This window comes from Chelon labrosus (genome assembly GCF_963514085.1).
Source record: "Chelon labrosus genome assembly, chromosome: 8".
NCBI lineage: Eukaryota > Metazoa > Chordata > Actinopteri > Mugiliformes > Mugilidae > Chelon > Chelon labrosus.
The window spans coordinates 19,074,179-19,095,653 of NC_140358.1; the positions used below are offsets into that span (position 1 = coordinate 19,074,179).

The following is a 21,475-nucleotide window of genomic DNA, read 5'->3' on the forward strand; positions in this document are numbered from 1 at the left end:
TGTTTGTTCAAATCATCTTGACCATGTCTGTCCTCAGCCAGTAGAGAGCACTCTAGGACCGCAGCCATAGGTTGGAGCACAGCAAAATGCTACCCCAACCCATGTTTCACCCACACTGTACTGTATATCCGCTACAGAGAACACAGATTCACATCTTTGCAGAGAGGAGCCATGGGTTATGGGTCATGAAGCTTTATTTCCTTCAGTTGATAAGACATAGCCAGCAAGTACTAGGCCAGAAATTGACTTCGGGACCTTTTTTTACAAGCTATGAGTGTTGTCGGTTGTGGAGTGGCGAGTCAGTCGCAGTAGCCCTCCAGGTGGTAAATGCTGCACGGCTTATGACAGCACTGCTCCACGATGCCTCTCTTCACCTTGGGCTCATTGCGGTCAGTTGGAGCCCCCCGTAGCCGCTGCTGCTGCTGTCTGGCCCTTTTCGACAGGAACCCTTTGAAGTGGGAGAAAGTTTCCATAGCCCTGCGTTAAATCCTGCTGCTGCTGTGCAAACCGCCAGTTCCCCAAAATACAATTTACTGTTCACACTTTAATGGAGACTTAATGGCTAGTTAATCTGATCTACCCAATCCATTTAGTCTTGTTAGTCTCTACTTCAAGAGATATGACGGCGCTCCAGCAGAGGCACATCATAGCCCACAGCCCCGAATGTTAACTTCAAAACATCAATAGAATGTTTGAGGCGGAAGATCCAAATAATGCATTCTGGGAGTAACATAATGAGGAATTTGGGGATTTCACAGGATTTGTGATGAATGGATTTGTCACATCATAAATGTTCAAAGCAACAATAAGAAACCAGAAGCCCGGCAACACCATGGAACTCAAAAAAGAGGTCGGAGAGAGGCCTTGCACACTAATGATAGCTCAGACAAACACGCAGATTCGCTTCAGTAAAGTTTTCAGCATGCTGTCTCTAAAACATTTTTCCTCCAGCTAGCATCCAATTTGGCCTTTTCATTAGACTGGGTCTGAACTTTGAGCATGGTGTGCAGAGGCTGCGGAAACACAAAGCCAGACCGGGGTCTTGTGGGCGATGTCATGCTGTTCTTTTCTGAACTTCCACCATCAAGGGGACAATTAGAATTGACTTTACACAAGCCTGACCAAAGAATTAAAAACTGTAGCCAGAGCTGAGGCAGCCTTACCGAGCACATGTTCCAGATCCCGCTTGTGGGTTCGCCTCGGGCTGTAGAAGAACCCCCGTTCTCCACATACGAAGTAGAGGGCGTCCACCAGGTGGGAGCCGCACAGGTGCTGGACAGGGACCGAGGACGCCCCTGGGGAGCAGAGCACCAGCAGTAACAGCATGGACACCACCCATGGTACCCTGGCCATATGAGAGAGAGCGTCTGGGCAGAGCACAAAAATAAAACTTCACACAAAAGGTCGTATACAGTTGGTCAAACATTTACGTTTCAAAGACAATGTGTAAAACAGAGTTCAACTATCAATACTCAATACCCCGAGGCCCAATAGATGAAAGTTGGAGGAGAAAGTGAAGTTTGAGCGAACCTTTCTTGATGACACTGTGCCATTAGAAGCCCACTTTCTTTTAATAACTTCAGTTATAGATGTTTTGCCACGCTCCTGCGAAATTCTGCCCGATGGCACCAAGCCGAGTATAATAACAGAAAACACAGACGGAGGCATGCAGCAATACCCCAACTCAAAATAAGGGCTTTGAAGAGAGCAGAAAACTGAATAATTTATTCTTTCATTGGAAATCAAAGGCTGGGATGAAACGCTGCGGTGAAACAAGGTCTGCAAAAGAGTCATTATATGACATGCTGTATATCTCACATTTCTAAAGCCAAGCAAATTAGCACCGGCCTAAGCAGACAAAAGTCCAGATAGAGAAAAGTTTTAACAACTACATCTTGATTACTCAGGTGGTCTTCATGCTCTTTGTCATGGTAATAAAATAGGACATGATGATAATAATGATCTAAGTTCCTAAGAGAACTCTACAGTTATAAGTTAAATCGACCCCAGAACTATACTTAGGAGGATTTTATAGTTAATATTTGCAAACAGCTCTTTACACCAATCAAAGTTATTTTTTAATGTTATTTCTACACAGTCTCTATTGAAGTAGATTGAAAATTGATTTCATTTTGATTCCTTGTTGCTTTACTTTTATCCCCAGTTGAGCCATACTTTATGATAGCACCACCTAAGCCAGAAAGAATATCTATAACCCTCCAGAATCACTAATGTGAATACCATCTCCTCAAGGTCACGTCGCACTTTGCATTTCCAACTCGGCAGTTCAAGAGCCGAAGCGATTTGTCCAAGATTACGGAACCGTTTAAACTAGTTAAATCTCATTTGTGATGGAAATTCTCGCAGGTTTAAATATCAGCTCTGTTTTTCGAGATGAAAAACATATCCAGCAGTCGTTTAGAAACCATATAGACCTTTTGTGGACATCCCACAGCGTTCTGCGGATGATTGGACTGAAAATGAATCATTTTAACTGTGTCTTTAACAATGCATCCGTGCCAGGCATTAAAACATTGGCAGCGCGCTCTCTATCAGGCTCGCCACTCCTCTATCCTTCTTGACTGCGAGCCAGCCTCCTTGGCACAGTAGACAGGTTGAATTATAGATCCTGCCCATGCTACGTTTTATTTTCATCCTGGTTATTAAACACATAAATTGCATCAGTTAGAATCTTGAGGGAATATATAGATATATATATGTGTGTGTAGAGGAGCTTGCTTACCTGTGTTTGAGGCCTCAGTGCAGCAGAGCAGCTGGTGGTTACAGATGAAAAGGGCCTATACCCAAGGGCTATACAGGCACAGAGAACATCTCCACTTGGCTACCTCTCCCATTTATAACTACCTGCGTCCACCTGGCCTTTGTCAGCCTCAGCGGAAAACGCTAAGGTCCTCTCATTAACACCCTGACCTGTAAGCATGCTGATCTGCTCTTGAGTGGCCTTACGTCACCTAACTGAGAGGGGACCGACAACACAAGCAGTCACCCTGAGTGATACCCAGTTCAACCCCTGCTGTGTGGTGGCCTGACTGGCACTGTTTTCAGGCTGACAGACAAACACCATATGTCACATTCTGATCACATAGCGTAGATTAGAAGACTTCCTTGCTTATCAGTGACCACTAGTGGCGTCTTTGAGCAGTGTCTTGAGGCACTCATGAGAATAAGAATGTATTTCTCCTAGTCTGAAATAATTTAAGCAAATGCAAAATGGGTCTCTGGAAAAAAAAGTGTCAGTGCAACATGGTTTTATTGTTTTACTACTGAGCCTTTACTCCTAAAGCAGCGTCTCTGAAGAAAAGTGTCACACTGACTGTTAGATGCACTGGGTAATTGTAGCAGTGAGCTGCCCTGAAGTCCCCAAAGGATCTGTTGATCATACAAAACCAAAGTGTCAACTGTATCATAAATGTAAGCCTTTGGAGGAAACGGTATCCGTCTTTATTGCATAGGTTTTGAGTCATCTCACGTAAGCGTCACCTGTTCTTTATAATTTCAGTGCACCTCTCCGAGGGTGAGCCCGATTTAGACGAGCGGTGACACGCTGTATAATTTTATATCAAATGATGACTCAACCGTCGGGCCCTGGGGGAATGCAGCACAGCTCTGTGCTGTCACCACCTTGACGGCGGGTTTAATTTAACTTAAAAGGACAACCTATAAATGCGAATGTTGGTGAAAGGCAGTGTCTTTGGTCATCCACACAGGAGTCATATTCAAACTTACCTGAGGATAGTTCATTCTTCATTTTTGCTTTATTTTGTCTGCTATAGAAGAAGCCTTAGTAGCCACTCTGGGTTGAGCATTAGACAGAGAGTATAGTCCAGGGAAAACAGTGGTTCTTACAATTTCTTAGTCTGAAAGTTAAGAATTAGCACTTCCATCTTTTCAAACCATTGTTTCCTATAACTGACATTAAATATTTGTGCATTTCACTGTGTAATGATATCTCACAAACAGCCAGATCCCTTATAGGTCTATTTACATGTAAAGCCATCCGTCCAGCTCTGACTAACACGGTTTAAAACAGGTATATCACCGACTCAGTAACTGTTTGGTGCAAATTTGTCAGATTTTAACTTCAGGAAGCTCTGGTTAATGAGTGTCGGCTGAACTCTTCTAGGACCAGGATCTTGTGAAGTTTCCCACAACTGGCATTAAATATGCGACTGAACATAATAGTATTTCTCCCAAAAAGCCAAATCTCTTATTGGTCCATTGAAATCTGTAAGGCATCCCAGCTATAGGTTCAGTTTATGTTGTTTAACAATAGGACATTTCGATAAACACAAATAGTAATACTGTGTTCTATCCAACATTTCTGGTCTGGATGAGAGGCCCGACAGCGTAATTCTTCTGCACACTAATTGGTCTGTACCCGTGATAAAAGGCCGGATCTACACCTTCATGCTAGAAAAGCAGAAAGAAGTGGCTTTAGATGTATTTTCACTGGCAAGGTATAAGAACCTTTTTATGTTGTAGCTCAGATGTTTCTCTTTCACAGACAGAATTAAACATTAAGTCTCCTATAATATATATATATATATATATATATATATATATATATATATAGCACATTTAAAATGGATACAGATACATGATTCTTCGGTGCTAGTTCCCCAATTTTTAACACCCGGGAGCTTATGTTCATGAGTGTCGGCTGAGCTGTCCTACGACGGGGAATATGTGTCCATTCCCCTTGCAGCTGTCATTGCAAAATTGAATTCATAGGCTGCGTGCTCACCTTGAAAAAGATCCAGCAGACAAGACGAGCACTTTTTAATGATGTATAACTATAATTTCACTGTGACCAGAAGAGAAACCCAAAGCTTGACTGATACAGCTATCTCTTCTAATCGCCCTACAACCAATGCAAAAAGCCGTCTATGTTACATTTTTGAGATTGTGGTCTTCAGCGTATAATGTATTTGGGTGCTTTTATGTATGGCCTCCATTTCTGCTGCAGCAGTCATGTGGGCCGGGTGCGATTTTATGTGTATAAAAAACTTTCTCACTGAGATTAATATGTGAGCTATTAACTTTGCAGATACACAAATGCTCCATGATAACCTCTGGAACATCAAACTGGATCCAGCTGAAGAAAGATCTCATAATGTTAATATTTCTGATAACTCCACTTCTTCTGTTGGAGCGGAAAAAATAAAGTGAAGTCGGGAATATCCGAGGTTTTCAATCAAATCGGGTTCCGCAGCAATCAGAAATTTCGATTTTGGTTTAGTTATTTTTAGTGCTACACATCGCTCCTCCCTCACAGATAATATGAAAAACAAATATCTGATCAGTGAAGGGAAACGCGTGAATTCATTTACATTTGGACAGACTTTATAGTTACTATTAACCATTTATTTAATTATTGGCGCACGCAAGCAGCCAGGCAGTCGAAGCCAAAACATTTTCAAGCAGAAACTTCTTTTGGAACGGCCAAAGACTAATTAACCTAAAGTTCAGCTTGTTGTTCATTTATTTTCCATCAGGGTTGTGAAAATCTTCTAAGATTTAAGCATTTTTAATGTGTTTTTTTTCTCTCTTCTTTTCAAGCTGACGTGATCTGATATCCGTTTAATAATTGAGAGTATCTCACATTAAGGTTCATGAATGCTAAAGTGGTGTTTTGGGCACAGCTATAAAGGATACATTTCAGCTAAATGACAGTAGAAGAAAGGAAGAGCTTTAAAAAGAAAACAGTTAAGGATAGAGGGTCTTTAGAGGAACGATAAAGGAAAGGGTGGGAAGGAAACTATCCAGCACCTTGGCGCTGTGATTTGAGAAGGTGTTGAATGTAGAACCAGGAAAGGTCCAACTTTCCATCCTTTGAAAGTCGTTCCTCGAGGGAGCAGAGCAAAGAGCTGTGAACAACAGGCACATCCTTTCCGCCCTGGTCGCGGGGCTGCTTCAAACATGCACATCAAATAGCAGAGGACTAGCAGATGCCCTAGACACGCAGAGACAGACAGGAGTTGGGTGGAAAGTCGGCTGGGTCCCTAAGGTGGAAGGTTGCGTAACTCCTCTTCTACCGCGTTTGAGGAGATAAAAGGGAGTGAGGAGTTCAGCCTAGTGAGATGTTGTTAATCTGCTCTGAAAGTGAGCCTCTTTACTCCCATAATTATCTCCGACTTTCTGAGGATAGAAACTGAGGAGACTTCGAACTTAAAAACCAAAAAAAAAAAAAAACGTTGACTAATGCAGTAGACAACAGAAGCTGCTTGGATGATTATGTTTTTATGTTTGAACCGTAAGAAGGCGCAAAGAAATGAGACAGATTTCCATAAGTCAACTCTGATACTTATTGAAAGGCTCCGCGAGGATTCATCTGTGCTTTGACGGAGCAAATCTTTGAATGCTGAACGAGTACTGTTCAAAATGACTCCGGGAGGAAAAGGAGAAAACATCAAAAAAGTGTCAAAAAAAAAAGTTGAGAGCTCTTCTTTTTTCTTTTTTATGTGAATCTTTGGCAAGGGCAAGCACAAAGTTTGGATTCTGGCAGGTCAAGCGCCCCTGTCATATGCGAACACAGTGCCATGTGCCCAAACACACAAAAGACAGACTGGACACGTCCTCCTGTTCCAGACACTGCCCTCCATGTGTGTCACGGCCTGCTGGCTCAGATCCATGACAGAACACCGCAGAGTTTCAGAAATGGTTGCTGTGTGTGTGAGAGAGACTGAGTGAGAGAGAGAGAGAGGGCTGCCCTGGTGTCTGCACTCTCCTGTCCGGCCAGTGACAATCGCTAATGCGGTACTAACCTCTGTCATGACCTACTTTGCTATGCCACCTCTGTCCGGACCTTTACAGAACGCACACGTATATTATTAATGAATAAAGAAATGAAACTCCTTATAATTCCAAAGGGACCTTTGGAAGAACTGTACTTGATTCGCAGCGTGCACACGTTTTACACACACATTTGAGCAGATAAGAATTAGAAGTTGACAGGATGAGCTGAGGAACGGAGCTCGGCAAGACCAGGGTTTGACAGCTGAGAAAATGACTACATGTTATAAATGTGACAAGTTCCCAAGAGAGGGGTGAGGCAAGACAGAATGATGGCCAGTTTGATTTTCAGCCATGAAAACAGATTTCTATTTAAACCCTCGTGTGACCGGCCTTTTCAAGCCGAGCCCGCTGTAAGACAAGAGAATTTCATTTAGAAGTGGCATTTTGCTGGTTTTTGCTTTGATCGATTGATATGAGAGCGTCTTGGTTTCTCTCTAAAGGGATTTTTTTTTTCTCGCCACATCTGAAGGGAAAACGATGTATGTCTTTTTGAATTGTGACCCTCTCAACTGGGTATTATACCCTTCAATGCACCAATAAGAAGTAGCATCAGCTTGAAATGTGATAACAGGGTGTTCAGTTAAGCTCTGGATTGATGCGATACAGTCTTTATCTTGTTGATGTTGACAGCATTTGAAATCTGTTTTATGGCTGCATCTGTCTTGAGACGACACGCCTACAGCCATGCTAGTGGCTGCGTGAGGCAGCACTAAAGGCCATTGTTTACACATCGCGTAGGCAAATGGATGGATTCTTTATACGTGCACACACAGGGCTACTGTGGATGTTTCTGAAGGGCTGGCTCTGACTCTACCCTTTTCAGCTACAGGATCTTTGCAGCATAGCATCTAGCTACATATTGGGCAGTAGGAGAGTGTCACTGATGTGCAGTGCCAAGCACTATGGGGTAGCTTGCGGCCGGAGCTCGTTGCCTTTCCATCCCACGCACAGTTGGTGCATATAGCACATGGTTTCTGGAGAATTTCTCACAGGGAGTTTTAACACCATCTGTGTGTCCTTGGACTTTTTCAGTGGTAATTTATGAAAGTGTGGATAACTGCAAATCTCACATACCCACGCCTTAAAACAAACTTTTTTTTCTGGCGCATGTGTAGTCACATCCACAGGAGTGTGGACATGTAGATGCTGAAAGCATGAATTGGAATCAAGACATAGAGGTTTGGTTAACCGCTTGTCCCCTGGAGGGTCGCAGTTGGGCTGGAGCCTTTCCCAGCTGTCACTGGGCGAGAGGCGTGGTACACCCTGGACAGGTCGCCAGTCTATCGCAGAGAGACATCTACGGCCAATTTAGAATCACAAATTAACCTAACGAGCATGTCTTTGGACGGTGCACCCGGAGAGAACCCACGCAGACACAGGTGTTTGGTCGCCATGTTTGTCTGTGCTGTGTTACAGTGCTGACCAAAGTGTTTGAAATTCACTGGAATGGGACATGACGATCTCTGTGAAACTTCATCGTGATCCATCCAATAGCTGTTAAGTTGTTTTCACTCAAAACCACAAATGTGAAGGTCATGATGTCACAAGAGGAAAAGTCAGAAGATCACGGAAGTCGGTGGGATCCATCATGGGGGAAACCACGTCTGTGTGTACCCAATTTCATGGTTATCCATGCAGCAGTCGTCGAGTCTATCCGCCATTGCTATCATCCCTGAAGCCCTGCGATTCGCTCGTTGCCCATTGCTTTGTAGCTGACAGCTGGTAGCTAATAAACTGTCTTACAGCTAGTAACTCTTTTGTATATTTCCCACCCCAAATGTTTCTGTGTGAAGGAAGTATCTTCTTGATGTCACCGCTTTTTGTTCCTAAAAGAAAGTGTCATCGACGTTGCCGTTCCATCTGGGTACATCTGACGCTCCAAGCCTGCTATCTCCATGGTGAATTTGGTAGTAGGAATCAAAGCCGTGGATGGTGTTTCTTGATGGTAAACGTTTGGGGAACTTGTAGTTTGCGGCGTATAACATTCAACTCATCAGTGTTGGTAGTTCCCAGTGGTCGTAGCCATAATTGCATGAAAGCTGCAATTGGGTACCAAAGGTTATTTCACTGCAATGAGCTGAACTTCATTTTAAATCCATGGTCTCCAGTTACCACGTCGCTGCTAGTCTCTTCCTGTTTGTACATTATTATATGGTCTGTCTGAATTAGACTGTTGATTGTTGAATGTAGATAGATAATTTATTTATCTCCTGGTAAATGTGCATTGCCGACGAGGAGAGGATTTGTTCAGACCACAGTGGATTAGCAGCCATCGCCTTACCCACTCGACCACCTTGTCTACACATTTGTGTCTATACAGTATACTGATAATGAGAAAGAGTATTCATTCGTATTATGAATCACCTTGTAGTGGTGCTGGAGAATAGATGGAGTTAAATCTCGAGGATTATAGCAAAGTTGTGCACAGCCACCACGTCTGGTGTGTGCGTGCGTCCCTGCATGTTTCTACAAATCGATATGGCTGGTATCACCCCCCTGAGCCCATCTCCCCCTGCTCTTAGAGATAAAGTAGAGAGAGAAGACCTACAGCCAGACATATGAGTGGGATTAACAACAGGCGCTTATTTGGGAGAAGAAAAGAGGCGAAAGCTAAAGATATAAGGATTCCAGCACTTTTCATTATATTGTGGGGAAAGTGTACAGCAGGTACTGTCAAGGAAAAGGTCAAAATCAATCAATCCAATATTCCCTGTCAACCGGCCTCAAATTGCATATTGACTCAGTGTAACGGGCTCCAGACTGCTGGATTAGATGCATGTTGACAAGTTTAATGTTAGAGCGGAGCTTTTCTGCAAGAGTATCTATGCGCTGTTACAGGCTATCTCGGGGAGTTTGACTTGATGTTACCAAGCCAGAGCTGTTATCTCTTCTTCTTATACTTGATGCGGGTGTAAGTGTGAGTGAGAGAGAGGTGCTGGTGGTTGTGGAGTAGAATGCTAAATGTGTCCGGGTCGGTGTGTACGTGCATGTATATCTGACGCCTGAGAGTTATCTCAACGTGTAGCTGTCTGCTTTCTGCAGGAGCTGTCAGTGTGTTTTTTGCAACTATATATATATATATTTATATATATATATATATATATATATGATATATAGACTGCACAATGCCTAGACTGCACAATGCCTTGTTGGCATCCACTGTGTTTGCATGTAGCATGGTGATCAGGACGCGTTAGCTTTGATATGTTGATGAGAACCTTTTATGCCGTGAGTTTGCATCTCTGAGAGACTGTGTGTGTCCGTGCATGTGTTTTCCTCTTTTCCTCGAGAGCTGGAGGGACATGTTTCAGATGTGTTGTCCTTTCATTCAAGGCTCCTCCTTTGAGGTACGAGGATCCCATGGAAACTTAACATTTCATTGTGGCTCGCCGCAGATAAAGATTGAATTATGTGTGTTCTCCTTAAATCCCCATTCAATTTTTTTTAACAGGGATGAAAGATTTTGTCAGTGGTGCCTGGGGAGCTGTGTATCCCGCTGTTCGGTAATATCTGAAATTAATTCCTCCACCCGTCCCAGTTGTGCCTAAACAATTCAAGGGCAGCGTTAGATCCTCAAATTGAGAATTTACTGAAAGGCCTTTGTACTGCACCCAGTGATAGCATTTTTGTTAAGCGTGATTCTATTTATCATTACTGTGTCTTCCCGCAAACTGGTTTGTAGTGCCCAAACAACAAATTATATGTGACGCTCAATAGCAAGGTTGTTACCCATTAATGGAAGTAGAAGATAATTCTTTGAAGTGAACCAGAGGTCTCCCCTCTGAGACGCCACAAAGGAGAATTTCAAGGAAAAGAAGACATGGTGGGAATGGAAAAAGGAGAAAACAGAAGACTGAGGGTTTTGTTGAAACTACGCAAGAATACAAAGTTCTTTCCAGGCAGGGATTGCTCCATAATTCAACAGTATCCAGACCTCAGCTCTTCATCCACACAGTACTTCCACTATACACACGTGCACAAGAGCAGTCACCTTGCACACTGTGTGTTTGGCCTTTGCCCTGGTTCACAGGATGGGTTGTCTTGAGATGTGAGTCGTCCTGAATGCAGATTCTGCTTTATCACATTGATGAGTCTCTGACGTTTAGGCCACTAGTTAATAATTGCTGCGTTTGTAGGATAATTTTCAGTGACTGAAATTAAAGTGATACCATTTTTATCTTTTATGTCCTAACAAATCTCATCGTCCTGCAACAACAGACAAAAGCATGAAAGGCTCTCTGACCTCTAGTCGATTTATAAAGCAGTTTTCTTTTGAACGTGTCCCTGTCTTGCACAAATAGATGCGCATTCGAAGACATGTGGGTGGTGTAATAACCAAGGAAAAGGAGGCAATGAAAAATGGCTTTTTTTTTTTTTTTCAGTGGCAATGGGATTAAATCTTAAAGAAAAAAATATCAGCTTTGCAGATTTTTTCCTGCCGGACTTCGAGGACAAGCTTTTAAAGCGGACCCTTTAATTGAATTTATTTTAAATTCACAGTAGATATAAAAAGTCTAGTGTACATACCCCAAGCAAGCTAATAGTTGCAGGCATTTTTTTTTTCACAGTGGTTTTTAGTGGCATTGCATATTTGTAACTGTAACATTGGTAAATGGGTCTTGTTAGCAAAGAGTGGCTTTAATCGGCTAGTTAGATGAATATTTGAAGTTGTGTTTGAGGCCATGTGATGAGAGACGCTCTGTTTTTGTCTCTACTAGCTAAAAACTATGCGACCTTAGGCAGCTAAATGTGCTATCCACTATCCATGTGCAATGTGCTGCTGGTAAATTAGTGAGTATAACAAAGATCTGTGTAATAGGAGTGAACCTAAATAATTTTGGACTGCTTTAACAAAAGACATAAAGCTTTGTCTAGACAATAAGTTCTGGTGGTTCCTTTCATTTAAACATTATCAACAGGTGCATTGTTGGTATAAAAATATGGATTTGAGCGACTTTAATCTTTTATCAAAAGTATAGCTAACTTGCTAGTTAGCTAGACTTTTAACTTGCTAGTTAGCTAGACTGACATGTCTGACATGTTCTGGCTTCGTGAGTGCGTGTGGTGACCTCTTTGGCAGAGAAGGCTAATAAAGTCCGTCTAGAGACAATTACTGTACATAGGAAGTCAGTTTTGCAGTCTCAAACATATAAATCAACAGCACGGAGTGGAAAGAGAATAATATACTTATACAGTGGAGGACCACTGTAATTCAGTTAAGTAATAGGCCTGTCAATGCGTTTCCCTGCAACATATGTAAACAAGAAGAAACGAATACCTAAGGCAAGCAAGCAAAATCTCCCAGATGTGAGAAAGGAAAAACTTGCTTAAAGACAGTGGTAAATACCAGTCAAAGATTTTCACATGAACAACTTAAGGGCAGAAGGGACTGATCTATGACTCGTATAGAAAGTTTCCAGATTTAAGCATTAAAGCATGTAAAAAAAAAAAAAGCTGTGATAAAGCAAACAGCTCTGATGATTTAGAGCAGCTAACCTGACTTGTCACAGAAGGCAATCCTTCTAATAGAGCCGCTCTGATTTATCACCGAGGCTCCACAATAGAGACTGTAATGGGCTTTATTCATATTTTTATTTTATGAAACACGATGAAAGGGGTCATGGTGGCCATTAAGTGGATTAATGGTGTGTGTTGGGTAAAGAAGATGCTATAAAGCCTTAAAAGTTAATGCTGTCATCTGCAGACTGCTGTCCTTATGGAGTGGGAGGGGCCACATGCAGCTAATAGACATAATTCAGCCAGGTAATGTCAGATCACTGGGGGACAAGATGGATATCGCTTGGCAATGTTGTGGGGTGTGTCATGGTGCGCCGGCACATTTACGCAGGTTATTTATGCTCCATAATGAAGAGCATAATGAAAATTGGACACAACTATAAATATGAGCAGGGAAAGCGTAATGTGGAGGGATAATCATTGATGCAATTAAGATGTCGTACACATGCAGTGTGAGCCTGGCCTCCCCTGACTTTCTCCTCGTTCGTTCACCAAGGCTGTATTTTATCCCGGAACATCACATTTAATCAGCTGGTGGACGTTGGCATAAATCCACTGCTCTTGCACAAGGAGGCAGGCGTTTTAAATATGTTAATGCCGAAGCAATAAAGTCTTTGGTTAGTCTACCGTGGAGGGTATTGACAACTATTATTAGATTGTTAGCACTATTTCTTTATCTTAATTGGCGCACTGGTGGATTTGTTTTTGTGGACACTGTGCTCACTGTGTGTGTCGTTCAGACTGGTCAAGTTGCTCAGTTTCGGTCCTCCGGCACATTGAAGTGGAAATAAAATAATGGATACTTGATTGAAGTCCCAAGTCCCAGCTTTAATTTGATTAGGCTTACATTAATATTGAAATGACTGTGTGTGGCTGTGTTAACACGTAGTGCCAAAGTGGCAAAGGCTCAAAAGTGACTGCGTTTCAGTGTTAAGGCCCAGACACACAACGTCAAAGAATGTGTCTGTGATGATTCTCGGTCATGCAGGACATAGTATAGCTAAATTAAAGCTTTAAGCATTAAAGTTGTCCTTAACAATGCACACATTTTACCCAGAGACAGATTAATGGGTTGTTAGAGAAGCTCTAGTTGCAGGTGAGTTTGGGATCGGTCATTGACCCTCAGGTGGGCACCACGCAGATCTTCCTAAAAAAAGTGAGTAGCTTTGTGTTAGATCTCAAAGAACTAAGGGCGACAAAAGGCAATTGGCGACGAGCCTCTTGCTGCTTTTGTTTGGGTCACGTAGTTGCAACTGAACACTGCACAAAGGCTAGAGACAGTGCTCAAGTAGAGGAGAGAAAATAACTTGCGATACCAGCAGCTGGAAGTAGTTTGCATTCGCTAAGAATAGCTGGGAAGAGCTACAAGCTGTTGTACAGACCTGGCCTTCCCAGAATAATGCTGATCAGTTGGACAGTTTCTACTTTCAGACAGCGACCTTGTTGTCAAAGTATTTGTGGATTTCAAAGTTCGGAAGAGATGAAATTGAAGCATCAGAAGAACCTTGCGTGTGCCCTTTAGTTTGCTTACTTTCCTAATTTCTGTTCTCTTCTTCTCGAGCGTCGGTTTGCCAAGATAAACAGACAATCAAAGGGATGTCTCCCATCGACTCACTCCGCCGCCGATCGCACATGTTCAGTCGGCCGAAAAGCCACCAACAGGGGCCCGACTAGTGCCAATGGTGTGAGACGCAGCGCCAAAACCGGGGCGACAGATGCTCGCCAATGCCCTGATAGCCGACTGCTGGCTTGGTGCATCACAGCCCTTACTGCATGTGCAGCAGTGCTTACACGTGGCTCAGAGTTGAGGACAATTGACAGTTGCTGTTTAGATGGGGGTGGAGGCGAAGGCCAGTAGCAAGTAAAGAAGATATACTGGGGCCAAAAAGCAAAGTATCCAAGGTGGATGCCAAAATGAACAAAGTAAAGGATACGGGAAAACTAGAAAATGGAAAACAAGCTGGTAAACCAAGAAGAGTTCATTAACAAAAAAAAAACAAACAAACATAAACATGGAAATATGAATTGACTGTTGGATTATTCACAGTTCTGTGTCTTGCATCCATCGTCTCAAAAAGCAGTGTCGCTCATTGAAAATGCATTTATATTGACTATTTTTCAACAGAAAAAAAAATAAATAAACACCAATGCTTCTTGAACGGAATAAAAAAAATATCTGTTCAAATTAGTGAAGGTCAAGAGCAGCAACTACTTTCGGCTGCCAGATCTGCTGTCTGAAAACTTTTGTGCAGTTTTAGCTGACAGATATCTTCGAAGATGAGCTTCCAAAGTTATCTCCATCTCGATGTGAAAAAGAAAAAAAAAGAAACAAGATGCTAAAAGTTCACGAAGTGTGCTGAAGTAACAGTAATTACTTATAAAGGCAACACGTTATTGGCAGTTTGTCAGGCATCTTGAATGCCTACGGAAGAGTTAATTAAGGGAGTGATTAATTATACTTTCGAAATGGAGTATTAAAGACTTAAACACTGAAATTTGTGTAACCCCATGTAACACCAGTTTGTGTTTGCAGTTCAGAAAGTTTTAAAAACAGTGGAAATCTTAAAGGGGAATTACCATTTTTTACAACCTGGACCTTATTTCTGGCATAAAATATGATCATTTACTCACCCACGCTAGTGCTATTCCCCGATGAGTCCGGAGTTACCTGTTATCTGTTCGCGGACGTGCAGCGGTTTGTTGTTCTTTGGCCAGCTGTTTCTCTCTCTGCCTCCTTTCAACGAGCTCCTCATCCGTATACTCTGGCTCAAAACGGTAAGGATGTCTATCATAAAGAAAGTCGTTGTCCACAACCTCAGAATCGGAAAAAATATTCAGCCATGTTGCAAAAAAACAGCAGTCAGTTAAAATGTCAGTTTTACAGTGAGCTTGTCTTGTTGCATTTTAATAACATAGCTCTGATAAATGTACTGTATGTACCTTATCGACTGGTAATTTGCCAAGTGAACTTCTGTTTTCCGCTGCAACTTCAAGAAGCCCATAGCCTTTATACAGAACCGTTGGGGGTGCCTGCTTCTACCAGAATCAAGCTATAAGTTTATATTTGCATGTAAGTAGTTGTTTTTAAGTTTACCAGTGTGAGTCTTGTTGATGGCCGGAAAAATCATTAGCATAGAAAAGAAAAAAAGCTTTTATGATGGCACAGCGAGGGTCTCCAGGTCGTAGGCGTAAGACTTTCTCGCCAGTGATCAAGGAAAGACTATGACCATAACTTCAGAGTACTCACGACAAGATGTGGACCCCCTGGTAAGCATCAGATACATAAAGCTCGGCGTTCGGTTTGATAAAAGAAAACAAAACAAGAAGAAGTGATTTAAAGTTGAGCCACAAAGATCTCCTGCCTGACCAAACTAAAATCCACATTTATTAAGGCAGTGGGAAGAGGAGCGTCGAGTGTAAAATGGGAACGGCTCACGAGCCAAAGAATACCACACCATCTGTCGAACATGGCGATGCTTCTGGTGTGACAATATGCCAGTGGAGCTGCCACACAGGAATTTATCGATGGTTTCACTGCTGACTGAAGCAGCGGGGTGTACTCGGGGGGGGTATCCGGAAAGCATTTAGCTGAATGCATCGAAATTCAGCCGGTGACGATCCTAAACATATGGCCAAAGAGCTTGTCCGGGTGACGATCCGGGATATCCTCAATTGGCCGAGTCAATCGCCTGATCTTAATCCGACTGAGCTGCATTCCAGTAGATGAAGAGAAGGCAGAGAAACCCCACTATCCTGCTGCTTTTCCTGCCAAAAAAATTCGGGCTGAACACTACCTCTGAACCCTGACACTTTGGTCGTTGTCTCACACACAGTGCTTTCTATATTAATTCAAACCTACTCAAATCAGAGCTGAGACAGCTGCAACTGAAGTGCAGCAGAACAATAATGTTAGAAAATGTCTTGGGTCATGAAAGGGAAAAAAAAGAGCACTGCAGCACATTTTGTTTTTTGTGTCGGGATCGTCGGTTTAAAACGGAGGGGTGGGGGGAGGGGAGAGGATGTGGGGTCAGAAGATAAGGGAGGGGGGGAGAGATGGAGACAGATGAGAACGAGACTCCGGGAGCTGAAGTGACCCCGCGGCCCAGATGCTGATAAACTGCCATCGCTGAGCGCTCTGTCAGCTCTGGCCCTCATCCGTCACTGTCATCCTGCTGCATTTCACCCTTTTCTCCTCCACTTCTTATTTCTCTTCATCCACCTGTTCCCCACCCGTATTATTCCCTCGCTCGTTTCCGTGTTACTTACACACATCCAGGAAACGCGTCGGTATTGTCGGCCTCTTCACATCTTTTTTACACCGCTCCAGTCTCTCAGTTCTTTACTCACCCTTGCTCCGACTCCTTAAATACACCGCTTTAGATTCAATGTTTCACGGTAAGCATGCTCAGCTCATGGGAGATGACTCACGGCTGCGGCCATTATTTTGACTGACTGAGACAGGCAGGAGATAGGAGTGGAGGCAATGAATATTTGGAATTCACCCCACTGTATTAAAGGACCACCGAGCACAATGCTTTGTGCCAAGCAATAGTTTTTATATTTTTTTTTTCTGTCTCCGTATGTGAGACGCTAGAGGATTCAGGTTTTGAAATGGGATACAAATAGTTAGAGGTGGCCACGTCGGAGAAGAGAGATATCCTTTTGTTGCCTGAGTCTTAGCTCAGCCGTAGCCAAATGTGCTGATACATGCAGAGTTGTGAGTAGTGTAGCGAACAGGGGATGTTCTGCACCTATATTTATTTTAGTGTTTTCTGACATTGCTAGATTAATAGTGGCTGGCTCGGTCGTGCTGTGTGTACACTTGAGGGTCAAGCTGTATAAAGTTCCTCTTTCTTTTTAGCAGCGATCTGGCGTTTTTACAAACCTGTTAGAGAACAGCACATCCTGGATATTTGGCCTTCATCCTAATGTATAATGTAACACGTTTGTCGCATGCAATTTTAACACACATATATATATATAAACAAAACAATTTAACACATGGCGGCACAGTGGCGAGGTGGTTAGCACTGATGCCTCACAGCGAGAAGGTCCCAGGTTCCAATCCACAGGTCCTTTCTGTGTGGAGTTTGCATGTTCTCCCTGTGTCTGCGTGGGTTCTCCCCGGGTACTCCAGCTTCCTCCCACTGTCCAAAAGACATGCTGGTTAGGTTCATTGGTGATTCTAAATTGGCCGTAGGTGTGAATGTGAGTGTGAATGATTGTGTGTCTCTCTGTGTTTGCCCTGCGATAGACTGGCGACCTGTCCAGGGTGTACCGCGCCTTTCGCCCGATGACTGCTGGGATAGGCTTCAGCAGACCCCGCACCCCTTCACAGGAACAAGCGGTTACAGAAGATGAATGAATGAATGATTTAACACGTCTGATATAACTTTTGTCTCTTCTTTAGAGTTCTCCCCCATATTTAATATACACATTTAATATACACATTCAAAGACCGTGAGCTTGTAAATGTCCATTTTGATTAAAGAACCGTGCAGCTAAAGAGACAGAGAATGCAGTGTCCTTGCTCAGCAGCAGCAGCAGCAGCAGCAGCAGCAGCAGCAGCAGCACGGGTTGGGCAGAAATCCCTGAGGTTAATCTATCTAATAGCAAACTGGCTGTCACAGCCGGGCGTAACAGTCACTTGGTGGTTCAGATGACTTTGTTTTGTCCGTATCTGAGGACCAATTTGGGTTTTCGACCTTGAGAGTGAGGACGTTCGTTGGATTTTGTGGCAAATGTTCAACTTGCTGTAAGCATTCAGGTTGAGGTTAGAGCCTGTGAGTGTTTGGGGCGTTAGGCGTTTAGCTGTGACTGTTACAGTAAGGGGCTATTGAGAATGCATTATGTGGATGAGGGTCCTCACAAAGTTGGAATTACAGAGATGTGTGTGTGTTGAAAATGGAGCCACATATCGACATTGATTTGTGTTTGGTGGAACAGATCAAATTGTCCCCTCATGCTTGTACCCACTTTTCCACGGCGGAGTGCACATATATGTGTGTGTGTGTGTCTTAAGTGTGTCTGTGTCTGTGTTTGGGGATTTTGAGAGCCCGAGAGTGTGTGTGTGCGTGTGTGTTGTGCGCGCACAACATGGCATCCTGATTCCCGGGCCAAACCCTGTCATTTTGTAGCTGTCACATTCTTTTAAGTGTAGCTCACACTCCTTCCTCAATTCCCCCACGTTCCCTTGTCGCCTCCACCGTCGATCCAGGCGCTCATAAGCGGCATTTTCTCAAAATGGCATGCGATTCAGTACACACCACCGCGTGCAAAGAAGGGGGATACACACTCCTGCACTTACATACAAACACAACTTAATTTCACTCCAACAATCTCTCTAACCGACCTAGTTTTCAAATATGTTACTCTGTTTACCAGGTCTTCAGCATATGCTGTTTGCTGGACACTAACACAGAAACGCCTTATAATATTTTAGTATACATACAGAAATTCTACCATTTCTTACCTATTACTAGAAAGTGGCAGCGAATACAAACGGCAAAAACCCTGAAAATATTAAACTGATGTACACGGTGAACGAGCGCTTAATGCCATAGAAGGATGTACGTGCCCAGAAAGAAAAAAGAGTGACTGGTTTGTTTCTGATACAGATTGAACTGAGATTCCAGTCAAGTTAAGTCAGTTTCATCCATCCATCATCTCTTTCCCTCTTATCCTTTGCAGAGACCCATGTGGCTGAAGTCCATCAAACTGGGGGAGAGTGAAGGTCAACGTTATATATATCGACCAAAATCACTCAGGGCTTTTCAATCTTTACAACTTATAAGTCCTTCCATTCCAAGGCACAGCCTATTCTTTGAACTGGGTCATGAGAATGAGGTTCCAAATACTTTTTGAAAGTAGAGAGGCCTGGGGACCCGAAGTCCATCAGTAGGGATGAAGAATGATAAAACTACTTCACGTCCTCTGTTGAGAAACTTCGACGCAAGAGGTTTAAGAGCCTCGTCATTAACAGTTGTTTATTGCAAGAAGTTAAAATGCGGGGCTGGTTCGCAAATAAAACCAAGTTCAGTGTCCCACCTAAAGCCTTAAAAAATGTTTACAGGAGCTCCTGCAGCAGGGAAGCAAGTGCTCAGCTTCTTTATGTATGCTGAATATTCCGCTGTTGTGACCTTTTGTTCATTTCATCCGGCACAACATTTTATTTATTTTTTTCTCCACCAAGTAATGTTTAATTTATTGCTTCCCTTCTCATAATGTCACTCTCTGTTGGACTTGGCAAATAATATAAAAGGAAAAGGAGAAAAACTCACCAATCATTCTAACGCAAAGCCATAATCCAGGAACTTTGGCGTGCAACACGCCCCCACCCTGTTTAGGACGAAAACAAATGACGCTTGACTTCAATACTAAATAGCAGAACAAAACAAAACCAGCAGAAAAAAACTAGGTAATGAGAATAGTTTCTACATAATCTAAAGACATTAGGTCAAATAAAAATATGTCCACCCGAGAAGGTACATTGTACATAGAAAATGCTAATTTGATCCATTTTGCAGTCAAATTACTTCTGTGTTGAGCATTAGTTTCTTTTACCTTACTGAAATAAACCAATTACCAGTGATATAGTGCAATATATTGACTTTACAGTCACTGTACATGTGCAACATAATTCAAAAAGTTGACCTCCACAGTGCAAAAAATGGCAAAACAATAAAAAGAAAAAATAAGACTCTGAAATGGAAGTCAAACACACAAGACATTTCACATTTATTGAACAACCAGTTCCTCTTAAAGCATTCAAGAGATGGCAGCTTTTGATTTTAGTCTGTCTTTTTAGTCTGTGTTGTCCTAAAACATCTGCCCAAATGCAGAAGTTCAAACAGACGGTGTCCTGGGTGGGATGAGTCTTTGATGATGCCATGGGCTTTTTTTAGGCAGCAGGTACTGTGTAGATCTTCTGGTTGGTGGCGACGACACTTTGGAGCATATTCCTCTCTGCTTCTCTATGCAGCGGTAGTAGGGCACAAGCAATCCTTGAGTCAGTCTCTGCGGTGCATTTTTAACTAACGCTGAGGTGTTTGTGCTTCAGGTCAGATCCTCATCCTTACTGTAGTCTTGGTGGTGTTAAGGCCTAGGTGATTGTCTGTGCACCACACCAACAACCTCTCCACCTCATCCCAGTATGCGGAATCATCCCCCTTAGAGATGAGCCCCGCCAGCGTGGCAAACCAAACAATGGTGCTGCTGGGATGGACCGGGGTGCAGTCACAGGTGTACAGAGTGTAGAGATTGTAGAGTAGGGGGCAGCTGGCAATGACGCTTTGATCTGACAACTCACCTAGCTACGTTGGGACCTGTACATTGTCTTGTCACTTTAATCTGAGGCCCAACCAGTAACCTCTACGAGCCTACAGAGAGGCCAGACCAACTACAACCTTCTCTGTGTATAACGTAGGTTACAGAAGGCTGTGTGTTTTGTATAACTATTAGCCACCTTGACTCTGTAATGCAGATAAGATCACACAGGCTTCCTCTCATTGTCTTGCTCTTGCAATATGTGCTGTAGTTGACAAGCATCTGTGTTACTGTTATTATGCTGCAGGTGTTAATATTTAATTCATGGAAGTACAATAGTTTATCTGTACCCCTCTATTAGCTAAGATAAGTTTACAGGGTGAACTAAGTCATTACACACGCTGATAAATGAGCAGCACAGCTGCAAACACACCATATAAGAGAGGAGACCTCTCATTAGTGCACTCTTGTTGCCTTCTTGTACATAATTCTATCGCGACTGGTGCTCGTTGTGTGGCTCAAACAACAACTCACTGGAAAATCAGCATTTTTTGATTTGTTGATGGTGGCATCAATGTTTTTATACCATTGCCATTTGGGCACATACTTAGTATTGTTTTCACCAAAAAAAGTTGTGATGAGATGAAGTGCTGCTGGTCTGATGTATTAACCTTGACACTTTACACTTACTTGCAAACACTCGCACTGTCCACCCTCGGAGTTGATTGTCTTCTAGCCAGCAAATTTCTGCAAAATAGGATGCCACATTTTGCCATGCCACTTCCCATATGTGTCTCCACAGTCAGCGGAAAAACAGATGGCGAGCATCGAGACACAATGAGTATTTTAGTCAGGGTAGCTTCGGCTCACTGCAGGG

At 42.9% G+C, this 21,475-nt stretch overlaps 1 protein-coding gene across 1 annotated transcript; it reads right to left on the reverse strand.

The window, feature by feature from the left end:
- Positions 1-109: 109 nt before the first annotated feature.
- On the reverse strand, positions 110-1,556 carry insb (preproinsulin b). The gene is made up of 2 exons (XM_084550253.1): positions 1,164-1,556; positions 110-448 (listed from the first exon to the last, which is right to left on the reverse strand). The coding sequence occupies exons 1-2, from the start codon at positions 1,351-1,353 to the stop codon at positions 300-302; spliced, it is 339 nt and encodes a 112-aa protein (XP_084406379.1). The 5' UTR covers positions 1,354-1,556; the 3' UTR covers positions 110-299.
- Between the last annotated feature and the right edge of the window lie 19,919 nt (positions 1,557-21,475).